A 25,806-nucleotide genomic window follows, 5' to 3' on the forward strand; every position below is an offset into this window, starting at 1 on the left:
TTTTAGTCCACTTTTCTGTTTGTCACCAATGCTTACAGAATAGCTTCTTAATGCCTTATAAAAGGTCCTTTATATTAGTTTACCTGGAGTTTACTTAATTATTGTAATGTTGTCAATTATTCTTTATCAAGAGGTGTGAAAAATAATCTGAGGAAGATATGTGACCATACCTCTGGAGCTCCTGTTCCATTTTTCGCTGATAGAGGGCACCCTCTCTTAAAATAGCTGCTGCATTTAATTTAATAGGTAAATTGTCGATCTGTCAGGAGAGGGAATATATATACTATCGTTAGTAATGTAAACCATAAAACAGAGTATAAAAACATTTCAGTGGGTTAAATAAATCGACCCAAGACAGCATAAATTTTGTTTAAAGCATTCATCTAGCATTAATCTGACATTCACAATGAAATTGCACGCTGTTCATAAACCACTCAAGCTGCTTAAGAAATCAGCAAAGTCTCCCAAGTGGATTATAAATTTGTAATCACTCTTGGACCATGTCAAATCCCTTAGAATGTGTTCACTTCCTTTCATTTGTTCAGTGCTCAAGTTCATAGTGCGCATGGATTCCATCTGGTTTGGACAAAGGAAGTAAACTGTTTCCAGAATAAAATGTTTTGAATGCCTGTCTCTGAAGGAAGGTAAATTAGCCAAAAGCATTAAAATAAAAAACAAGCAGTACCTCTCACATGAAGGTCTCAAAAGTTTTTTTTTTTTTTTTTTTTTTTTTTTCAGATAATCACTATTTTAACTTCAAAATATTTCTAAAACAACTGGCAATACCAATTGCCATATCCATTTTCTAGATCCTGGAAGCAAAGTTCTCAGTGACTCAGTCTTCACATTACAACTTGGACCAGATCCTGTGGCTGCTTTGTAGTTCTTCAGACTGTTGCCTTAGGAATAAACTCCCAGACAATCTCTAAATACTGCATGAAGAAGGCAACTATCTCTTTGCCAGTTAAAAATACTCCTTGCATATGTAGACTGTTCAGATGACAAAATATAGCACCTTTGCAAGCGCATATAATTAGACATGATCAGAGCCAAGGCAAAGCAGGGCAGACAGGAAAAGAACTGGGATCATTCCTACAGAAAACAAAGCTCAGTTGTGACACATTTGACCTAACTCCAAAAAAAAAATTCTTTGCTTAATATCCAAACATGTATTTAAACTCCAAATTAACAGCTTAATGAGAAGCTGACAAACAGATGCACGGAATCACTCAAGCTATATACTGCAAATATTGTACGTACTGCAGTCTCCTGAAATGTGTAAGTTAACTGGAAAATGGACATTTTATAATTGATATTAATTAGGCAGGTTGAGGATAATGAATGTATGCTATCACCTGGAAATTCACTAAGTAGAATTATTGAGTTTTCCTCACAGATGGCACATTTTAATGGCAAAAAATTAACTGCTTGCTTACTGATGGGCAAAATGATGATAGTTAAAAGAATTTAGGACAAGAATGTGATTTTGTTTGACTCACTATACTTATTCTTCTCAATGCCTAACGATATATTTCCTTTTGGTCCACTTATCAGCCCTTTTCAATGTCTTCCACATTACACTGACATCTCCTCTTGACATTTGCCCTCCAGCCTGTATTATACCCCATACTGGTGTAGAGTAGATGTTTTCTCTGAAACATGTAGAAATTTCCATATATTTGGCGATTACCTGCAAATACAGATATCAAGTTCTGTATTTACTAAGTAAAATGTGGCTAGAGAACTGAGTTAAGTCTGATTATGAAAACAATTCTAGCTTCAGATTCTCATGATGTTAAACAGAAGTATGATTGAAGCCCATATAGTCAAAATTACTAGAACTTCCAGGATACGTAAAGACAGGCATAAGTAAAATAACTGGAAAGATTCCTCTGTTTCATGTGGTATCAAGGAATTTTTGAATTTTTCTCATTCCCCTTCTGTTGTGAGATAGTTCCCCTTTTTCGAGATGAGAAGATGGAAAAAATCTGGCAAAATGTAGACCACTGTTAAGTCTTGTGGAAGAAGACTGCATTCACTATGACCAACTAATAAGCACACAGTAGCTCACCAAAACCAATACATATAGAAAGAGCAAGGCCAGATATGAGCAAGAAGCAGACTGAGACAGAGTGATGATGTGAGGATGCATTTGTACCGTCTCACTCTTGCAGTGAAAAAGATGAATAGAGATTTTGTAGCGGTAATCAGAAATAATTGTTGGTGCACACAATAAGTGTGCTTGACAGAATTGAAAAACTGTATTTAACATACGGTGAGTGTTCCAAAAAGAGGAGAAGAACATAATAGTTGGTTAAAACAGTATGTGATGTCATTCATTTGAGGATAGATTGTACTCATTATAACACATAATGGATAAACCTTTCACAGATAGGAGGGCAAAAGGAATGAAAGTATTTTGAAAGTCAGTAACAATATGCCTGTCTCAAAAGTTATAGCAGCTTCTTGAACATCATCTAACTAACTTTTATGGCAAACGTGTTTAGATGAGATAAAACTGATTTTGCTTCCAGAGAAGACACTAGAAGGTGTTAGAAATATCCAATATCGATAGAGTAAGATGCCAGATCCACATTTTTCTTTATGCAATTTAGGCAGATAGCTTGACTCTCCTGAGTTGGCAATTAGGTTTCAATTTTTTAAATTCTGAGAAAAGAAAGTGGAATATACATAGTCCTGAACCAAGTTCACATAATTACAGGTGGTATGTTTGGGTTGTCTGTGTAGGTGTTTCCTGACTTTTTTCTTTTAAGGGCAAAAGGAATTGGGGTATGACTGTTTTCCCATAATTTATATGGTCTTAGATTGTTAGTAAGCAGATTGAGTAGCTGATACTGTTATTAAAGATAACTTCAGTATGTGATAGGTGCCAGATATTCCTTAGAAATTTGTACCAGAAGCCCAGTTCTCCAAGAAGGGAACCAGACTTCCCACAGTCTGTAAGAACTGTATCTAAATACAGTTTTAAAAAGTAGGTAGATCTGCTCACAAGGTTTTTGAGGCGACAGTACAAGCACAACTTCTACATTAAACTATTCTGGATATGAATTTAAATGAAAGGTCACTGATTGAATGATGTAAGACTGAAGATTATCTGTAGCATAACTACTGAAGAGATAGCAATGTGAGTTTTCATGTATTATACAACCAAGAGTGGAACAAATTTTCCATATTTACAATACTCTGAGCCTTGCAAATCCTAGCAGAGAAACATGCAGTTTTGTGGATTTTATAACCTGAGTATGTGTATAAAGGGCAGAAGAAAAATAACCAGATGGACTGTATATTGCATATCAGGCAGTCATTATCCAGAGTCAGTGCTCATCATTCTTTAGGGTCTCATTTTGAAGCAGTGATTCACAGATATGATTCTTCTGTCCCTGTGCTGAGTTCTTAAACCATTATTTCACAATTATTTTCTCCCCGTGGGCTATTCTTAATCCTCATCATTTTATATATAAATTTCTCCACTTGGAATTGAAAACGCAGTAAAAGCAATATGGTTTCATGCTGCAACTGCAGACAACTTACTCGTTAGTGTTTTGAGGGAACTAACAGGCTATAATTGATGTGACCAGCCTCACCTAGTACCTCCACTCAGACCCTTTGCCCACTAGTCCAGGATCCCCATTTTAGCTCAGTGGGTGGTTGTCAGTGCTTTCCTGTTATGCTGGAGGTATTTCATGGAGGTAACTCAGCTCCTTGTCTCTCCAGTTTGGTATGTGGCTGTCCTTACTGGGCTTCAAGCATATACCTGCATTGATGTAGCATTGTTTCTTGACTGGTCTTCCTCGGTGCACCCCAGACCTCATATTTGATTGCTTTGTGTAAGGATGATTGGCAGTCAGCAGAGCCTGTCACTACCACCACCAGCCTTGCCTTGCCCTGGGCAGATACTGCAACCTACTTCCTGGATGGTGTAGGCACTGCCCGTGCTTTTATCACCCTTGTCTTCTAGTTTGACTTCCCTCCTGGAGTAGCCACTCTGTTTGCTCCCTGACCATTGCCTTGTGAATTGTCAAAGGTCCACAGGCCCAAACTTATAAACCATAAATCTAATCCTGGACACACAATATGATGGAAAACCAAAGATTCCATTAGACTTTGTATCACCAAAAAATCTGTGTTTTTCACTCAAAAAATTTCAAGCATATCTAGCAATGGGATCTGAAACGTTACTCACCCTGCTTTGGATCTTCTGAGCCTGGAATGCTGGCCTGCTCTTCATGTTGTCCTGTGCGTTCTGCAGTTCAAACTAAAATCACATTTTTTCATTTCAGAGAGAGATTTTCAAATACTCAGCAAACAATGTTAGCTCTGTACTGAAAATCACTCCTGACTCTGGAGTAACAAATATGATCATAGGATATATATCTTCTTGGTATACACTCAAAACTTGTTATGTACACCCAGTACAGGGGGAATATTTCATATCAAATGACTATGCAAATGGAGGTCCAAATAAAAGCCTATGACAAAGATTATTATTTTATTTCTATAACCTTTATTAACTAAAATAATGCCAAAGAAGTAACAGTGACACTTCACTAGCCTATTGAATTCTACCTGTCAACCATGAATGTATTCTGCTCTTAACTGAAACAGATATTGGGAAGACAAACTGTGGTGTCAGAGGATATTTCATGGAATCATTGAAGTATTCAAATTCTACTGAAGGTCATTAATTTCATTTTAGGGTGATACTGATGTAGAAGTGTCTACACATCATAAGGATGAACACAGTGAATAGAATATGCAGATGTGATGAATATATTATATAAATAGTTTGTGACAGAGGTGTAAATTAGGAATCAACCAAAGCAAGAATTTGATATGAAAACAAGTGTTACTGCTTCAGCTTGACTGAAAAGCTAATGCAAAAAATAATATATAGGTTTAGAAGAACATTGCTAGTTTGGAGATTTGTTGGAGTAGTATCATGGGAGGTTTCAGTGTCTCAGAATTGGGAGAATAAAATAGCTGGACCAAAAGAAAAGGGGGTTGTACCTTACAAGTGCAAAGAGGCAAATATCAGTATGTTTGTTGTACAATCTGAAAACAATAATGATGTGAACTGACAACACAGTTTTAAGCGACAACACATAATTCCCAGCCCCAAATAAACAAATTTTCAAATATTTTGAGATATATTTACACAACTCTGTTATTTTCATCTTCATACTTGGAGATATTTAAGCAATAAAGGATTTTGTAGCATACCTCTGCTTTTTCAGGTTTCATGGCTGCACACCTGAACTGGTTAGTGTTTGCTTTCAGAAGCAGATCCTAGAATAAAAGCAATTAGCTTAAGCAGTATGGTACATTAATAGTCTCTATTAATTTTCTGTCTGAAAAATACCCTGCAGCACAGACAATATACTAATTTGTTTCCAATGAATGGGGGTTGTGGTGAGGTGGGGTTGGCCCCTTCTCCCACGTAACTAGTGATAGGACCAGAGGAATGTCTTCTAGCTGCACCAAGGGAGGTTCAGGTCGGATATTAGGAAAAATTTATTCTCTGAGAGAGTGGTCAGACACTGGAATGGGCTGCCCAAGGAAGTGCTTGAGTCACCGTCCCTGGAGGGGTCCAAGAAATGTTTAGATGTGGTACTAAAAGACATGATTTAGAGAGGAAAATTTGGTGGTAGGTGGACTGTTGGATGAGACGATCTTGGAGGTCTATTACAATCTCGGTGATTCTAAACCTGGACTTAGTATTTATCTGAATTGTCATTCCTCATGAAAAATTTATAGTAGGCAAGTCTTGATTGTCTATGTAGGTCTAACTGGTTCTAACTTTTGCATAGGGCATCAGACTTCATGCTAGGTCTTCCCATGTGAAAGATGTCGCTCATTCAAACTTTTACTTAGCATCCTCATAATCGTCTATAGCATATCAGTCCCATAGATAGTAACTGTTTCCACATAGCCAATGAAAAATGGCTTTGTTTTTCTGTTAAATAAGACCGTGATCAGGAGACCTGAGCACCAAGGATTGTTCCAATTGGCATATCCATAACAGTAATTCCAGCTGTCATTTCAAATGGGGGGTGGGGGGAAGTACAAACATTCACATTTCCTGCTTTTAGACATTTCTTTTCATTGTAATCTCTAATCAAATCTGTGAAACCGACTAGATTTTCCAATGGCTTTCTTGTGGTCATCTGTCCATAGTATCAGCACCTTTATAACCATCTAGCATATGGTTACCAGTACTCTCACCCCATTTTTCACAGCTGGTCAGACTTTGTACTTACAGCTGTAGCTATTACAAAAATGCTACAAAACAAACGGCATTTTCTTTTAGGACCCAAAATTTCAGCTTGTTTAGCAAAGAGTCTAGGGAAGTGACCTTTGTGAATGCTTTGGATTCCTTTTATAATGTTCCAGAGGCAACAAAAACTGCTGTTATTGCAGCTATAATTTCTGTGGTAGTTTTCTTTTGTTCCTTGTATTCATGCATTTTCTTCACCAAAGAATGTGGCTGGTATTTAAGTGATTTTATAGTTGTAGAGTTTTGACAATATAGGCACTGTGATATGCTGATTTTCCTGCACAATTTTTCCAGGAAGTATGTACAAATAATCACACAGTCAAATAGATGTGTGCTTTCTCCACAGTGGGGAAATAATAAGAGGATAAAAAATAATGCAGTAGTGTTTGATAATAAAATACCAAGCATTGTTAATGTGATGGGTCAGCAAAAGGAACGCAAAGTTTATCCCCCTAGAATTTATCACACGTTATAGCTTTTACTATAGTTTAGGAACAAAATCCAATGCCCCTTTCACAAGGATGTCAGGAGAACCCAGAAGAGTGATAAATGGTTTTGTATGAGTACTAGCTACTAAAAGTTAGAGTAAGGCATTTTCAGAATGGAGGTGGGAGAGTGCAGATAAAAACAAGTCAAATAGCACACGATCAAGCTTATCAAGCTTATACTGTGACTGGATTGGATATGGTGATTGCAGTGTGGGCAGCAAGAAAGAAGTGGGAACTGACACTTAATTAATTCCCTTCCAAACAGAAGAAGACAGTACTCTGCTTTAACCATAATAGGAGCTAACCTAACGAACAGGTTTCATAACAAAGATTGGATCAATTCAAATTGCTAGATCTGTTTCTTTCTGTGAAGGCACTTAAACAGGCCCTCCCTTCTCTTGCTCTCTTAACACACAGATCATGTACCAGTTCAAATATCTAGATCTGTCTCTTTCTATGAGGGCCCTTATCAGACCCTCCCTTCTCCTGCTCTTTTAACACACAGACCATGTACTCTGCTTCTTTACAAATCATGATGACTTCCCACTCTCTCAGTCCACTGAAGGAAAGAGCGTGAAGTCTGTGTGAAAAAGAAGTTAGAGTCTACTGATATTTTAAAATTCTGCATAATTATGTGGTTATTTCTCAGCTACTACAGAAGGCAAATAAAAGTACGGAACATATTTCATATTTCAACTCTGAATATATCATATTTCAAGTCTCGATTATTAAGTGAACATGCACAGTACATGTAGTACCCACATGTACTGTAGAAGTAAAAGAGACCATTTCTAGCTTGTGAGGAGAAGGAAGCAACTGTGTTTCTACTGCCTTTCATAGTTATTTGCATAATCTATCATGTAATTCCTATTCTGTGAATAAAAGGTGGACCTACACCCAGGCAACTAATATCAAAATAAAGGTTAACAAAGGGTGATAGAACAGATTAGAGAATACAGACTTCATTAATCTAGGGAAAGAGCCAGAAGTTATTAGTTGCAAAAGCAAAAATGTTTCAGATAGAGTTGGATGACTTGTGAAAACTGGTACAAATTGCAGAACAAATGGTTAGAAGAAAGAAAAGAGCTTAACAGGTACATAATATACTCACTTCTGCTTTTTGGCGGTTTTTTGTTTTCATTTTCTCTAATTGCTTTTTTTCCTTTGGAGGCTTGTAGGTGCTTGGAGGAACCTAAAAAAAAAAAGGCATTAATATCCACAATATGGGATATAAAACATTCAAAGTGATACAGTCTTGCAATGAGAACACTGCATTCACCTCCACTATAAATCAGCTACAGATATTTTTAAAATATTGTTTATTTTCTATTAGTGCCAACACAGAAGCCATGGACAGATTCCAATTAGCTGGGACCACCCAGGCTTTTCAGACCTGTCCAGTATAAGACAAGGCGTGGACAAGGGACCAGAAAGAAAGAAAAATCTGAAACAAGTACAAGAAAGGCTAAAGAAATAATAAACACCATAGACCCTATGAAGGGAAAAAAGCAGTTGCTAGAAATGGAAAAGTTCTATTTGGCATCTTATAAACTTGAGCTTTGTAGCACTGACAGCCCAATAGGGCAGCTTCATGAAGTTAAAAGGCGAGGCTCTTTGGCACAGGGTATGGCCAAAGTTTAGGGAGGATACATACTTCACAGGTTATTAAACGGCCAGGAACTGCAGGAACTCTTTGAGCTGAAATGTTTGGAATCTGAGAAGGTTGTTGGAGAAAGCAGCAACTAAGCTTGTCTCCTCCATGCGTTCTTCCTACACATCTGTGTTTGGTCACTGCTGGGCAAAATAAGCCTTTGCTTTGGTCTACTGAGACTGCCCGGATGTACTTTTGCAAAATGGTATCATTGGAGATATAGCTTAAATGTTTGGAGGTTGAGGACTCAGCCTTAATCAGAAATTTGGGAAAGAATTCACATGTCAGGAAATGCTACAGATAAAATGAAAAATGTATAGTCTGGCTGTTTTATGGCTGAGCAGAAAACTAGGCAGAAGGGGGAAACAGGAGCTGCGTGGTTTTCATCTCAGCTGAAGCTTCTTGGGGATTTCAGTATTTGCTTAAGCAGAATCTGGAAAAAGACTGGATGTCTCCTTCCTGTGTGGGTGAGATAGTCTACCAGCTTACAGGACATCTGCTTAAATATTTATCTCGCTAAAAATGTTCTACCTTCAATAGAAGTTTCAGAATTAATTTAAGAATTAATGGGAAAAATCTGTAATGGGAATGGGGGCATCCCATCTGGTTTTACTGGACTAAATAAAGAGCTATGCTTTGAAAAACTCAAGGCACTGATGTACTTTCCAATGCCTTTGCTACCTGACATCATTATCTACAGGCAAAACAAATGCACAGATAGAAAAGGCCAGCAATTAAATGCATGGGTTACTCAATATCTTTGTGAGCTTTTTAAGTGAAGTAGAACTGAAAGTATTTCCCAGCAATATCTACGATTTTTTATTATGCTTTTATGGATGGAGAAATTAAAGCCCAAAGGATTTGCAAAGGGTTGCACAGGCAGTGAGTATCAGTTTCTTTCACTCTCCCCAGTCATGTGCTTTACCTGCAAAACTGCAATCATCTGCCAGTGTAAGCTGAAGATCTCCACAGAAAAAGCTGTGCTTATTCCAAGTAATTAAAGGAGGAGACTTTTCAATCAGCTGTTTCAGAAATGATCCTAGCCTTGTAATTTAGCCCTCAGATACCATGGCTATGATTACCAATCAGGCAGATGGATAGACAACACAGCAATTACCCTTTCTAATAATAAACAACTTGCAGTTGTCAGAAGAGGATGAATACATCACTATAGGCAAATTGTAAATTCCAGCAATAGAGAGACTGGAAAGGCCAAACTGTACCTACTTAATTCTTTAGTATAAAAAGGGGGGGGGGCTGGGAGTTACACACACCAGGCTTGTCTTTCCCCTCTAGCCTGTTAAGTTCACCCATGGTTCTTGGATATGCTTCTACCAGAGGTTTATTTCAGGAGCAGGCATCATGAGAATTTTAAGGAAGAACAAAATGGCATGACATACTCATTGAGCTGACACTGTGCATAAAGAAGCAGAACTACAGGCTTTCCTATGGGGCCCTGAGACAGCAGCTCTGGATAAACTCCAGGCCCAACATGGGCTATTTAGTGCCTTAAAGGTGCAGAGAAGTAAATATCCAGAGAATGCCAAATGATTTCTAAGAAACTTCAGTTTCATTTAATCACTCCCAAAATACGCACCCAAGTAGAAATTTCTTATGTTAGATGAGGCAATGTCACAATGCCAGGAGACTATAAGCTTCAGGAAGAAGTGTGAGAGGAAACCATTGTACAGAATGATGAATAAGCACTTTGAACTTTGGTAGTGACCAGAATTCTATTTTTTTTTTAAAGTTACTGTTGTAAGCAATGCTTATTCTATAAAGATTTGTTTTTATACATAACAAGATCATGAAGGCAAGTGTATTGTTTGTTCTATATATTAGCATTCCTCTTAATAACATACAACTCTCCATCACACAGCATCCAAGCCAATGTACTACTCTCACTTTTCTGCATCTTTCTTGCCATCTGGACTTCCTATTCAGTCTCTGCTGAATGTTCATGATCTGAAGTGGTGATGCTGGCAATAATGTGTGGCACCTGGCAAGGTGAAGCTTTATTTGCTGACATAGACAAAGGGATGGGCACATCATATGTCACTCTGCGCTAGTGGTTTTACATTCACACAAACTATTGCATTTGTAGACTTGGCTAGAATGTGATCCAAATTTTGTATAACCCTAATAACACAAATGAACTTCAGTAAATTAATCTGCATTAAAGCAAATTTATTCTAAGAGGGGCTGCACAGCATAAAGGTACTAAAATAACAGCAATATGACTCATTCCTATACCGATTAAGTAGTTATTAAATGCAGTTTTTCAGAGCCCAGTATTAAGTTGTTCCAATGTTAAATTCCATTAACTGTATAACACACTACCATTAAATTGCTCTGCTGTCCTAAGATGTAAATGGTATCTAAGAGCATTCAACATATGCATTATTTAAAATCTGAAGTGCTAATGCAAGGTGGTAGATAATACTCAAAACAGTGACTTCCAAGCTCACTTCCCACTGCTTTTAAATATAGATGATTTTGGTGTCTTTATTAAGTTAGTCAGAACAACCTGATCCCAAATCCTGTTTGCCTTACCCCAGCGAGGTAACTTAAAACCAGTTGTGTGTCTCTGATTTGTACCAGTGTGACTGAACCAGAATCTTGAACATTTCGTAAAATAAAAGCTTACCATTTCAAAGACAAAGTCAGCTCTCATTTGTATGTGAGCAATACATTTAAATAGAAAAAAGAAAATTTAGAGATTCAACATAAATACAAATAGCAAGAAATAAAATACCACCCTCAAGGAGTTGCAAAACTAGAGTCCATCATCTCCACTGAAATTGCTTTGCTATTTGCTTTAACGAGTTCATCTAAAAAACATCCAGCTAGTTTATATATTTTTTTCATTTGAATATTCTTTCCTTACCTGCTTCATTGCATTATCCAAAGCAAGCATTTTACAAATCCAAGGACTACCACAAACTTTTGTATCATGCTTTCATCCACTGTGTAGTTCTACCTCCAAAAGATGCAAAACTACTACAGAAAACAACCATTCCCCCTTCCTTTATTTGGTCTACAGTTTGCTTATGCAAGATTCACTGAAATGAAAAGAATTAGCTATCTTTATAGAAATCTGACCTTCAGCAACACTGAAAATGAAATGAATTCTTGTTTGTCCATCAAAGGTTTTAGATTTTCTACAATTATTTTGAAAGAGACTATTAAATCACTTATCATGGTTTTATGCACAAGAACACACAAATCACAGTATCTCACAAAGCATAAAAAAACTCACAGGGGGACTTTTTTCCAGCACTGGTATTGGCAGAGGTACAGGAATGGCACGTGGCTTGGGAGCAGTCAAATTAAATTCCTTTGGCTGAGTGACCGTTGATATTTTGACGTCAGTAGTACGATTACTTAACTTATCCGCAAGTTGTTCTATCAGTTGTTGTACTTTAGGCTGCCATCTTCAAATAAAAATAAGATTTAAAAATTTTATTTCATTTTTTTCTATTGTGCAAACTTACAATACAGTATTTGTAGTTGGCACTTGTGTGAATTCTGTAACACTTTACACCACTGTTAACTTCCTACAGACCCATTAATTTCTACTTACGATTTAGTTGGATTATGTTATTTCACCTCTTGGTAGATGCTAGTTCAGAAATAAAATAGCCAAAGTTTCTTCTGAATAAGCAACTGTGTTGCCAGCTAATTTTGCATCAGGATCTGGCTATGGAACAGCAAATTGGCTTTCAGAAGCAGAGTACATACAGATGAAGAGACTATGGATAGACAGTGGTCTAAATATTACCATTGTCATCATCTGACAGAGTACACACAGATCGATCTCACAGCACATGCAGGTCAAATTAAAAAAAGAAAACCAAATAGAAAGATGTAAGGAATGTGGTGGCATTAGCAGATGAACCCTCAAAACAAGTTGGTGCATGTAGGGCAGTTGAGATGATTTTGATTTCTCTGTGTTTGGATTTTTGACTGTATGATGGTTCAAACTTCTTCCCAGGAATGACAGAAAGGTACAGAATTCAAGGTGGCATACAAACAAGCTATCACAGGGCAGATATTGTTGACAGCTTAATGTCAGCTATTGAGTCTCATATTTATTCAACCTGTAAGTATTACACATGTAATGGAGTTTTCCCAGAATGTAAAAATCAGATGACTGCATACTTATTGTGACTTCTTTATGTGACTATTAGCTTAGCCACCACTGTCACTGTGGGATGAGGCTTATGAGTAACTTCTGAAAGTAATGAGAATTTTATATCAACCTTATATTTCAATGAATTTAAGCTACTGAAGCAATTAAACTGTCCAGTGCATCCTTAGGCCCTTGAAAGAGGTCTCAAATCTAGTAAAAAGATCAGGTCTTTAGCATTCCTGTACAACTTACATTTGTTTGTAGGCAAAATGTGTGCTTGTTATACTGAATGTGACTGTGTGCAAACGACAGTTCTCACAAGCCTACTATTAAAAAAACACAAGCAACAGATAATATTGCTATTCTGTATGTCTGTGTCTTTATATTGTTGTAATACTTTATAATACAGTTACTACACAAGAATATATTGAGCCAAATTCTGACTTCAGATATGTCTCTGTAATTATTGTAGTATGCAGTGGAGTTTTATTTCATGCCCAAGCTGTAGTACTACATTTACTAATTTCACATATTCTGTAGGGTATTACAGGGTTAATTCTAGTGACAGATACTGTAGAACTATAGACACTAATTCTTTTTCAGCTGGTACTGTTTATAACAGTTCTGTCTAACAGCGTTTGCCATCGTTTGAAGTAATCTCTATTGCAGTGAGGAAGAGATGTGATTGCAGCTACCCAGGCGTATCCACGTTAGCTTTAATTTATCTGTCCTGGGTGAAAACAAGAGTTAAAAAGTGACACAAGTTGCTGAGTAACTGAAATACAGGTACTCTTCCTCCATGTGGAAATGTTCCAGCTTAGCAAAGGTACTTATGCTGGTGTATCACCACCAAAGCAATGTGTGGACACATCTGGCCCCTTTAAGCATTTAAACCATTAACTGTGTAAATGAACAATAATTTAAAAATAGTTGTTTACATCCTTATCTGATTTGCTCAGAAGGGGTTTTACAACCGTCTGCTTAAACAAATCTGAGCACAAATCCAAGCTCTTTTTCATGTTCTTAATGTCATACAGATGTCAAAGTGACTTACGAGGCTGGACTCACTGCCTGAGAGAACACGAACCTGCTAGCGTGATGTTTGACCTAATCATGGGCAATAAGAAACAAATTTAGAACAGCTGTGGTAGGACTTCTCTATGAGAGAACCTTGCCTCTGGGTAACTAAAAGGGATTACTATGGTCTCATGAAGACAAGAAGGGTTCTCAGTGACTTCATTGGGAAAGATACTTTAAAAGCAAATTGAATTTTCATCAGAAGGTTTCTGTATTGCATCTAAACTCTTGAGGTGACCACAGGTTACTTAAGTACTGACTGCTTACCTGAGCAGTGGATCGATCCAATTCTCCTTTACATACTGTGAATCGTACAACTGACTCCATTCATCTTTTATCCATGTGTTCAAATACAAGGCATTGAAGAAGAATCTAAGGAACTAGTAACAAGTGATTTATTTTCAATACGGTTATTAAAGGTATGAGGTACATAAAACTATCAAATAAAAAAAACAAAAACAAACAGACATGATTTGTTTACAAACACTGCTGAAGAACTTGGTTTTATTTTACCCTGTATTATAACCATATCTGCTTGATATTTGTATGTCCTTAGTTCTGCTAGGAAAGCCTCATGAACTTCAGCTCTATTTAATGAAACATTAATAGATACTGAACTATTATAATGGCCTAAAAAAAAATCTAGTGGCTACAACATGGAGATGTTTTGATGCATCTTTAAGCTGATTCAAACATTGTGTAACAAAAGTTTTCATTAAAAAATAAAATAATTGCTACTCCCATACACTGATTTTAGTAGAGTTTTGAAGTCTAATATACGTGCAGCCAACTGCTGATTATTTGTAGCTGGATGAGCCACGGTGCCCCAGCATATCTCAGGCCTGGCAGTGCACCTGCATTACTTCAGTTCCTTTCAATTCCCTGGGAACTTTGCAGAGAGAACTGGTGAGAACTACGATAGCTGCTATACAATGTGGTACTGCGTGCAGTCACTTGAATAGTATCCAGTGGAGACTGTAGGTCTTATTATTTCAGACTTCGCTTCAGTCCTGCCTTATTTGGGTTGGTTGCTACAGAGCCATACAGGTGTATAGAGTTTTTGTTCCAGAGGACTAACAGGCAGCTTCTTAATTCACAGGTGGTGCCCAGCTCAAGATGGGTTAGAACCTCTTGAATTACTCAGCTATAAACAATACTGTTTATATATATAGAATACTGTGTCCTCAGTATTCTTCTTTTATAGCCTACTCCATCCTCAGAGCCTTCAATCAATTTTCTATTATGTTGCCACATGATACTAAGCCTCCGAATTATTGTATTATCTGAACTCTCCCTGACTGATCTTTTTTGTCTAGGTCTTCTAAATATTTGCTTTAATAATCTTCTACAAAGTACTTGCAGCTACCTCTCCAAGGCAGATGAAAGTAATAAAAGCATATATTTGGTGATTTCTAGTTGTTGTATTCAACAGCTGACTATGATCATTGAGGTCTCCCACTGCACCTCCAGTTGTGTACTCATTATAAACATTTCACACCGTGTTAGGATAAATGGGTAATTCTGTGACGGATAGATGCTGTGATATGTTCCTATGAGGCAAAGACAGTGGTTAACTGTGTAATCAGACACAGATATTGTGATTTATATTTTAGTCTTCTGTGTTTTAGTCACAATCCCCAGAGAAATGCTGTAAGGATATGCCCAAAATGCATCATGTGAGAAAAGATCTTGGATGCTGCCCTGGAACAGTTATCGACGTAATGCAGGGGATACCAGTGATAATATAGGGATTGCCAGACATTGGTTCTGACCCTAGGCTGCCTGAGTTAAATGTATGCAGAAAAGGGTCCTAGCATGGTCTCAGGTCCTTCTGCCACTGTTTGACCCAGCTTGGACTTCTGTCCTTCTATCCTCGAGGAGGATGATCACGTCCTACCCTCTACTGATCTTTTCCTACTATTCCTATCTCATAATAACAGAATAATATATTAGGTTCTTATTCAGTATTTTTACTTGTAGATGTCAGAAGTTCTTTACAAATGACTTCAGTGCCATTGGTAACAACCAGAACAGAACAGAATGAAACATATTCTTAAACGCTACAGGAAATACATTTTTTACAAGGCAAGTATGAAATTATAAATGTTTACTTCAACTTTTTATTTCAACAGTGTCTTTCCTCTATCATACAAACTGTAAAATAGAATCACGAAAATAAAATAACAAAATGTATGAATAATTAAGCATGAAAATAGGCTCGAGTTAGCAACGCATAAATAAGTTATTCAAGAACAATCCTGCTAAGGTTACAAAACTAGGTTTTATCTTATGATTCTGTAAGTATATAACCACAAAGAATTCTTGTATGTATTCTTAATAGTATAGAATGTGATCTTATAATTTTCTGTTCAAGCAGATGAATGTGTGTGAACAAGGTAGTATTGTTATTCTGCCTGGAAAATACTTGAACAGGCACTAGTCACAGGGAAACATGGAATTTCATTCAAATGGATTCTGTCATGCAGTGCTCTAAGAAGAAGGTTTACTCACACCAGTAGATCTCATTCACAAACATAGTGCCGTTAATTTCATGAAAGCTACTCATTTGTGTATGGCTTATCTGCATGATTAAGAAAATTCCAGTCAGCCTATGATATGCAGAAACATTTCTCTTTTAACTGAAACATATCTTTTCTAAGTAAATATGTGTGAATAATTATTTTCTACCTCAACTGAAAGAGGCACAACAGCCATCAGGCAAATGTATGGGTCAGCATCCTGATGGAGAATCCCAAATTGCTGACAACTTCAGGCTGTTGCTAAGGCTGTAAATCTGCCTCTGGCTGTTTATTGTCACGGTTGCTGGGGGACCAAATGCTGCTTCTAAATCCTCTACTGCAGGTGCATTAATATAATCTAGTTTCACTTTGCAGACAAAGGACCTCTTCTAATGCAAGAAAGGAAAACCTAGGTACCATGGTGATGAGGATCTGATAAAATACTTTAGCAAACAAAGTTACATCTACAGGAGAAAAAAATGTAGTAGGTGCAGATCATCACACACGCAGCACTTCCCTACCAGACAAAAGTTATTCCAGACAAGAAAGGAGAAACTGTCTGAAATAAAACATCATGGTACTGACACTGTACACATCTAGGTGAACAGAATCAACAAGAGATAACTGGTATGAAGTGGGAAGATTGTGTTGCTAGCTGAATGAGCTCAAGATGCATCCAATCCAGTGGCTTGTTTCTAAGATGTTTACTAGAGAAGAGGCTGGGAGAGCATTTTAGACAGTGATTTGTCTGTCTGTCAGATTAAGGTAATTCTTCTAGCCACTTCTTTGGTTTTTTTTTTCCCTAACAGTTAATGAAATATATCATTTTGTTCTCTGAATGGAATTAATAAAAACAATCCACGGTAAACCCATGAAAGCAAAGTGACCAGAGTGTTCCTAAACGTGTTATGCAGACAACCTAACCTTCTTTCTCCCTACATAATACAAAGCAACTGTACTCATGAAAAAGACAGCCATCCACATGAACATTCAATGTTCAGAAAAAGGAGAAACATCACCTTTTGGGTACTAATGATTAAAATTTGGCTATTCCCCAAATCTCACATGTATATAGAAGACAATGTTATTTACTATTCAAACGTTGTGTTTGTATGTGCTTTGCAACACCCAGATTATCACAGTTAACACAAGTATGTCACCAGTAATCTAATTTTTAGCTTATTTTCCCAAGAAAGCAGGGCTTATGAGAAAGCACTGCCAGCCAGTTTATCCTTCTCCGTGGTGATAAAGCATAGCTTTTAAGATAGTCAGAACTTTCCAACATTTTTAAAGAGAAGCAAAAGATATTTACATTTTTTTAACTTTCATGAAAACTAGCAAACAAATAGAGGAGAGAAACCCAAACTGATGAGTAGGGAGGAAAAGGCAGGCAGAATTTTGTTGTCATGCTTTCTGTTTGGCAGCAATGGAATTGTCAATTGCATATATTTTGTAATGATGTAATTGGTACATGCATAGCTGCAAACTAGAAATTCTGCTTTTTCTGGAAAAGGGGAAAAGCATTGGAATGGCAGTAGGATTAATCATCACAGTGGCAGTGGGTTGCTCATGGAAAAAAGAATACAAATTGGCATGAAAAGATTCATCGTGTATGGCAAAAACTTTTTCTACTGCCTGAGGTTAAAGGTGGAATGCAAGCAGAGCCAAGAGTAAGCTAGAAGGACAACTGTAAATCATGTGAACTGTAGATCATAGGATTATTCTACTTCCTTAGATTATAAAAAATACAATTTAACAATCTTTGACTGAATCTGAGGTAGTTGCTGCCTAAGTACAGAAACTCAAGATTTTTGTGATAACAGAATAACAATTTCTATTTAATTGCTGAATTTAAACTGAAAACTATTTTCTCAATTTAAATTATCCTGAAAGTTGAAATTATCCGATTAACCAATTACAATGAAGAAAACACTAATTAGTGAAGAAAAAATTGTACTTTTATTACCTTATGCATTTTTACAGTGTCCAGAGATTTCACAATTCTGCTGAAGTGCTGAAGACCAAGCTCTTCTAGCTGAAAAGTCGCCAAATAGCAAATAACTGTCAAAAGAGAAATATATTTAAAATGCAACAGGACAGTCTTGTATACCCTCTAGTCAGCATGCTCTAGGACTTTAATCTTAAATACTCATCAATATTGCTTATCTAACTGGGCAATATAGTGCTTGACAGAGATTGTAAAAGGAAAGTTATAATATTCACCTTATGTTTATTATCCGCATTGTGACTATGCTGTGGTTCATATAAATCAGTTATCTGTTTCCTGAGTTAGATCTAAGCTAGCATAAATTTATGAAGAATTTATATAGAATTCAATGTAAAAATTACAACAGTTATCCACTTACACTAAAAATGTAAAACAACAGTAGCTATCCAAAAAGTAACCAAGATAGAGGTCCTTCTGGTACCTGCAGATATCCGCTTGCAAAACTGGGAGATCTACTAGTGCAGAATTCGGAATCCTCTAAGATCTTGCCATGATTTTGCAGACATTTCATTATGTCAACCTCATTGCTAAAATAAGCAGCTCTGTCAACCTCTAAATGCTTGTTCCCATTCTCTCCTTTTATTTGCTGGCATTTCTTCTCTCGGGCAAGTACATCACGCACACAGCCAAGATGAGTCAGATTGTGGATTTTAACATGAAACAGTTTCATTATCAGTTTGCTGGATGGTGGCTAAAAGTTTGCTCTAACTCATGAGGGTGAGAATGGGAGGTCTGTGACGAGGATAAGGGCAGCCCATTTCTTTGGGACTTGTACCATCCAATGCACCAAGTATATGCATATTCCATCAGTGAAATTCCATGTCAATCTGGCAATACGGCAGGGATGTCAGGAGTCAAATGGCTCCTGATTGAAAAGTTGCTGAAAGAATCAAATTGTTATAAACAGCTCTCTTGTGATGGAGTGAACATTTTCAGCGTAAGAAATGTCATTCTGGCCAAATTTAAAGTAAAGGAAAAGAAACTAAAAAAAAAGTTTTGATAGTGGATTTTTCAACATATTCTGTTTTGAATATTTTTATAGACGATACCTCTGCCCAAATCGTAGTTTATTGCACAAAACAAAAATTTTTAACATAAAAATTCTAGAATTTCACTTCCCTTTTATTTGCAAGTGAGCATTTTGCATAGATATTGCAATTTTTGTTTTTATTCTGAATTATAATTAAAGCAAATTTTTAAATTGTGGAGTTCTCTGAGAAATCCAAATCTGTTTCTCTCATTCCCTTCTGGCACACATGCAGTTTGATACAGGAGGAATCAGTTCTTTGAGATTTCAGTAGGCCTGCAAAGTTCACAAGCTTCCGTATCAGCTTTTATTTGACCATATTCACTTGCATCAGTCAGACTGCACTTGCACTGCAGTGTTTTAGCTGCCACCAAAGCAATAAATTCTGACCAATATGCTGCAACCAACTCAGTGTATCGTTAGGCTTCAATCTTGTGCTTTAGCATAGCAACATATTTAAGCAGTCTTAGTAGAATATACATTTATCTCCTACAAGCTTTATTAAATTCAAATCTGCTCACACATAGCAACAGCCTTTATAAGCAGCTTTGATCATTTAAGTGTCAATGCAGCTTGGCAAAGGGAATCACAAGCCGCTTAAAAAAATATAAGCCAATGACCTTAGACTCTTAACTTGTTGATAAAGGAAAATCTTCTGGGGTCTCCCCTTTGTCTATGATTAATGGAGGCTTTTGAGTGGACCAGTCCTGACAATCCAATTATAGCAACACTCAGCTTAAAGGTATAATTTACATGATCCAGACACTGAAAAACAAGGCTCTGGAGAAATGGAAACAATGAAGCATTATCATTTAGAATAAACTCAATCTTCTATGAATTTTGTCCCTGGCATTCCCTTTAGGTTGTTACTTGATTTAGACTTCTACATCTTACCTGGGACTGTGACAGAAGCAACCAGAATTACAGTAAAAATGAAACAGCTTTTAAAACATAAAATGTAGATGTGCTCATGTTAGGTATGTTTTAATATTTTCAATCATTTTGAATGAAACAGTCTGGACATTACAAAGTACCCCAAAAGACTCAGAGAACCAATGCCAGTGCAATTCATGATTCCAATTCATTTAGGAACTTTATAACTCAACCTAAGTGTATCTGTATTAAATGCATAGCATAAAAATATGTAAAAGATGACTTTTCAATACTTCTCAACGCCTGAAATAACATTGGTGATAGTACCTACTCTAGCTAACTAGCTCATTCCATCAGATATGGTTGTATTATAACTGATTTTAATTTAGTAACTGGTGTAAGGTAGATAATTGACCTAATACATGGAGGTAAGTCTATCTACATCATTGTGATGACTAATGATGAAGAAACTAATATATGCATAGAAGCAATGGTTTCTTATACTGTGAGACATGCTGTGCTTCTCAACAGACAGAGCTTTGTTAGGCAGTTTCATCTCTGAATGGCAAAGGTATTGAATCTTATAGAAAACAATAAAGGAAAACAATGAGCTCTCCAGATATTTCTAGTCAGTGAGGTTATTTGCAGCCTGTATGTTACAATTAACCCAATTGTTAGCCATATTCTATTGAATTTTCTCAGGTAAATATCCAGCTGATACCTGCGAGAACCCAAACTAAATAACAATTTCAGGATTTAGACATTACAACATTGGGCTATTGGAAAAGGTCCTGTTTGTCATACTGTACTGAGCACATTGACAATACTTCAAATGTAATAATAAGACGTGCACTAATAAAATAATGTTTTTTAAAGATCTGTGTTAAACATATTTGCTGTTTTGAGGAAAGCTTACCTACATAGAGATTACGCTCAGAAATCAGACAGTACCTCCCATCGCGAGCAAAAAAGGCATTGACTACTACATCCAGTAAGGATTTGTATTCTATGCATCCAGCTAGTGTTTCCAATACAAATTTATCTTCTGCCACATTAAGAGACTATAGAGATACAAAATTAATAATGATTAATGTTTTCTGGAAATAAAACATTAGTTGTGTATAAAAAGAAGTACAATCATTTTGAGGTAACTGAAAAACACAAATACTGAACAGCTCAGAGGGCTGTCACATCACAGATATCAATCACATTTTTTAAAGAGATTCCTTTTTGGGAAATATTTTGCAAATCTAGGAACTGCAGTACAGAGGTGGTAAGAGATTTTCCCCAGATAACACAAAATCATTGGTAGCAACAAGAAAAAAAAATTCATAAATGCTAAAATTTGTGTCTTTCTAATGTCCATCAGGCCACGTTCATACCTTCTCAATTACCCTTCAACTGCTTTCCTCTCAACTACTAGTTGGTTAGCTTTGCAAGCACCTCTCGTGAGTACTCCAGCATGAGAAAGGCCAGATAATTTACAGGTGAAAGTAATATGCAGCTATCATCTTTTATTGCACTCATTGAAATTTATCAAAGACAATAAATCTTGAACAATATGCCTCCAGAAACAACCTCGCTATCTCAAATATTACTACATTACATTACTATTATCTGTTCTGTTGTGTAAAGCATAGTAAGCTTATAGTAGATGAATACTGGATAGTTCTATTTTTTTTTAATGTTTGGAAGCTATATATTACAACGTTGAGCATATCACAGTGTTGGATCTAAGTAAAACATTGCAATATGTGTTCACAAAGTCATTCCCATAAAAAATATCTCTCTATGACATTGAATTTCAGTTTTCCTCATTCCCAAGTGTTTAAGTTGAAAAAGAAGGATCCTGTCTGTGCACGAGATTGACTGACTCATGTATGAATATGTGTTGACTGGCATTATCTCTGCCTTTTGAGAGATTCCTAACGTCCTTAGTCTGCTTCTGGGGGCATATTTTCCCTGCTCCTTCACACTTAGCTGTGGCTGGGAATGGGTCAAGTTGCCTCGAGAATAGAAGAGAATGTGTAAGAAAGCTTAAGCATAGGATTTGTGAACACAAACAACTTTCAAGATTTGTTAGTACAGGAAATACCATGAATTAGATAGAGAAGTATCTGCAAAAAGCAAGCCTTGCCAGTGTGGGTGCATGATATTAAGTATGATAGTGGAAGCTGTTTCTGTGGTCAGAAAAGGATGGGTAAGGAAAGAAAGAAAAGTTCTTGTTTCTGGAGGGGAAGAAGGGAAGGGAAGGAACATCAGCTGTTCCTTCCTTATCAGGCTCCTCAGGATAAGGATTTAGTTTAAGGTGAAACAAACCTTTAAGGAAAAAGATAATATTTGATGAAAAGATAAAATAGCTTTCACCTCCTGAGAGAACTGTGTAATAGCATGTACTGATCTTGCCTACTTCTAGGCAGAATATGCACATTTTGCAGATGCTGTCTGATTAATTTATAGCACTTCAGATATCAGTGCTAGTCCTCTCCAGGGGTCTAATCAAAATGCCATGAAAATGAAAGAAAATATCCCTACTGACTTCACTGGGGTTTGGATCAGCCACCAGAACTGAGTCCTCTTTCACCGCTGCAGTCAGTGAAATGCTTCTAGCCATTTCAATAGGGAAAAAAAGCCCTAGGATGTTAGAATATAAATAGGAGAATGCACTGCTTCTACTATTTACAGTCTATGTTGCAGACACCAGCTAGTATTTTCATGTAATAATGCCGATCATCTCAAAGAGGTACAGTGAAGGCTATTTTCCCTCATACTTATTAAATTACATGAACAGGAAGTTGCAGAAAAATCAGATTCCATCCTTTTCTTAGAAAGATCATAACATGCATCTATATCAGTAACCGATAATACAAACTAGATTCGTGCCATTTAGTAGGACTTTTTTCCACTGCATATATCAAAATAATCTTCCATTAAATTATTTTCATATCAAAAAATAAACCAATGACATTTGACATTTGGAGATTTTACTCACAGTTGAGTGGGCATGTGTGAGACATACAGCTGAACCAACACATATGAGAACGATGAAGAGTTATGCCAAATTACACCATGTTCTTGCAAATGGAAAGCTCATAAACAGGTTCCTCTTGCTATCAATATCAGAGGAATAAAGGAGTAGAACAGTGAATATGGAGTGGCTATTCTGATTTTACACAATTAAGCTTTTCAGTTGGTGGGGTTTATGAAGGTCATATGATGGGTCTGATCTTGCAATTCTAATTAAAGCAAATAATTCCACTGAAAATAAAGTGAGTTATTTACACAGAGAAAGGCACAAATGTTGCATGATACTTTCTGTATTAGAGCATGTCTCTCGTTATCATAGCAAAATCTTGATTCTAACAGTCAGTTGGAAGAAAAACTGCCTGGGATGATTCAGTTTGATGCAAAACTTTTTTTCCCTTCAAAATGAACAGAAGCAGTCCATTTTTATAGAAAGCCCGATAAAATCATGTCCTTATGTAAAGTACACTTGATGAAGGATCTCTGTGGATGTGGATCATTTTTAATAGATTTAATTGAAGATACTTAATAAAAAGAAGGAGCTTTAATAAACAAAAATGAAGATATTATCTGGAGGACATCAATCTGATGGGAAGAGTATTAAAACGCATTTAGGAAGATAAACAAGGAAAAGCAGTGTTTGCATTCAAACCAAGAATAATAGAAATAAACATGTAGTTCAAATGTGAATATCCATAATTTAAAGAACCAAGATAGATTTAAATAATTAAGTTAATGTGTTTTCCAGGCAATTCAAATTGAACTCCGTTTTAATACCAGTGAGGTCACAACACTGGAACAAGAGCATTTATAAGCACTCACTATTTGTTTTTATGAGCTCTGAAGGTCATAACAGACTCTTTGAGAGCAAAGGTGTAGGCTGGTTTGTTGCACCTAGGAATCACACATCAAGTAATGAAGGAACCCACATTCTTGAAAATGTTCCCAGTGAAAAACAAGTCCAGTATTATGTTCCAAGCATTATAACATACAATGCAATAAACACAAAGATTGTAAATAGCTGAATTACATGTCAAAGTATAATTTCTTTCCTGGAAGAAAATCATGTATAGGAACATAGTAGGAACAATCAACATAAATTCTTTCACGATGTAAAATTAACATGATGCAGAAAGAAAATATATGGAAATTAACACAGAATTTCCTCTGCACTAATTTTTATCATAACATTCTAATGAGAAGAAACTAACAATGAGTGAGATTCCCTGACTCCACTTATTTATAGAAACACGAATTAGGATTTGGAAGATGGAAATGAGATTGGAACAGGCCTTCATCTCTTGCATCCTGAGTGGCCTTGGAGAGATTATGTTCTGTCTTGAAACTTTGGTTTTCTAACCTATGAGATTTACTTAGAACATATTCACATTATGAATGAAAAGTGCACAGTGATATAACAAGGGGGAATGGTTTCAAACTAAAAAAGGGAGAGTTAGATTAGATGTCAGGAGGAAGTTTTTTACTCAGAGAGTGGTGCGGCATTGGAACAGGTTGCCCAGAGAAGCTGTTGATGACCCATCCCTGGAGGTGCTCAAGGCTGGGCTGGATGACACCCGTGCACCCTGAGGTGTTTGAACTAGATTATCTTCAGCTACTATCAGCATTTACATCGCTCCTCAAAATCTACTTCATTCTGAAAGAAGATAGAGTTTGGCGTGTAAAATATCCTCTGCTATCTTCTCCTCGCAGCTCAGGTATTAGCATGTGGCTGTCAGATGTAATAAGCTTGAGGACCTGGGACTTTACAATACTGGTGTCCATAGTGGCTCCTACAGGCTGGTAGAGAGCCTGGGGAAGGTGCTGAATCTTAGAACATATTCTGGAGTGACCTATGCATGCTGCCTTTTTATTTTGAGAGAAAGAACACAGCTCTAATTTGTTGGTTTCACCAGGAACAACCACAAACAGCTGGACAATAAGATAACAAGTGTATTTTCTGCAGGTTATCAACAGGTTATCAAAGAACTAGACAGGATATATCAGGTATCATATTAAACGGACATAAAGACTAGAAATATACAAATACAATATTTAAAGATATATAATATTAAAGAAACACAGTTGATAATGGGTGGAATCTGATTATTCTCTCAGGAAATGGAAAACTATTTAATCAAATAGAAAACTCTAATAGAATAGAAAATAGTAACTTGTTGAGAAGTCAAGTCTGATTCACTGGATACCTGCTTAACCGAATAAAGAGCTGTGTCTTGCCATCATATGGATTTGTACTTCCGAAATCTGACTCTGTTGATTTTTGTCTGGCCAGGAGTTCACAATGTTAGGTTTGCAAATTGTAATGCCCCTACAATGAGACATAAAGGCTCAAATCGAGTGTGATCTAAAGTGATGGCCTTAATCAGGATTCTAACCAGAGGAAGTTTCTGTTGAAGTCATTAACACTGACTAATTGGTAAGTGGCCAAGACTGGAGATCATGTGTACAAAAACACTGCAATATTTTGGGGGCCACAAACCTATTATGAATTTTTCTATTTTATAGAAATAGAAAGAAGTCAAATGAATTTTCCATGAGAAATTATAATCACCTATTCGGTACTGAAACATTTCCTAAAGCTGAATTCTGTATAAAAACAGATGTTATTTTGTTGGATAAATTCCCAGCAAAAATATTATGTAGCAAGTGAGCTGAAATAGAATGTTTTAAGCTATCCCAGAGAAAGATTTTTGC

At 36.5% G+C, this 25,806-nt stretch overlaps 1 protein-coding gene across 5 annotated transcripts in view; it reads right to left on the minus strand.

The window, feature by feature from the left end:
- The window catches only part of CFAP99 (cilia and flagella associated protein 99), a 47,451-nt gene that overhangs the window by 17,796 nt on the left and 3,849 nt on the right, over positions 1 to 25,806 (minus strand). For 3 of the 5 annotated variants that reach the window (XM_040699330.2, XM_004936222.5, XM_004936223.5), the window contains exons 3-10: positions 20,987 to 21,131; positions 18,129 to 18,223; positions 13,911 to 14,023; positions 11,694 to 11,868; positions 7,895 to 7,975; positions 5,242 to 5,307; positions 4,205 to 4,276; positions 171 to 259 (exon numbers count right to left, since the gene is read on the minus strand). In XM_040699330.2, the coding sequence (XP_040555264.2) occupies positions 171 to 259; positions 4,205 to 4,276; positions 5,242 to 5,307; positions 7,895 to 7,975; positions 11,694 to 11,868; positions 13,911 to 14,023; positions 18,129 to 18,223; positions 20,987 to 21,131 (836 nt within the window). The remainder of the gene's footprint in view (positions 1 to 170; positions 260 to 4,204; positions 4,277 to 5,241; positions 5,308 to 7,894; positions 7,976 to 11,693; positions 11,869 to 13,910; positions 14,024 to 18,128; positions 18,224 to 20,986; positions 21,132 to 25,806) is intronic. The other 2 variants (XM_046940480.1, XM_046940481.1) reach the window with 1 other exon arrangement.

This window comes from Gallus gallus, chromosome 4, assembly GCF_016699485.2.
Source record: "Gallus gallus isolate bGalGal1 chromosome 4, bGalGal1.mat.broiler.GRCg7b, whole genome shotgun sequence".
Lineage (NCBI taxonomy): Eukaryota > Metazoa > Chordata > Aves > Galliformes > Phasianidae > Gallus > Gallus gallus.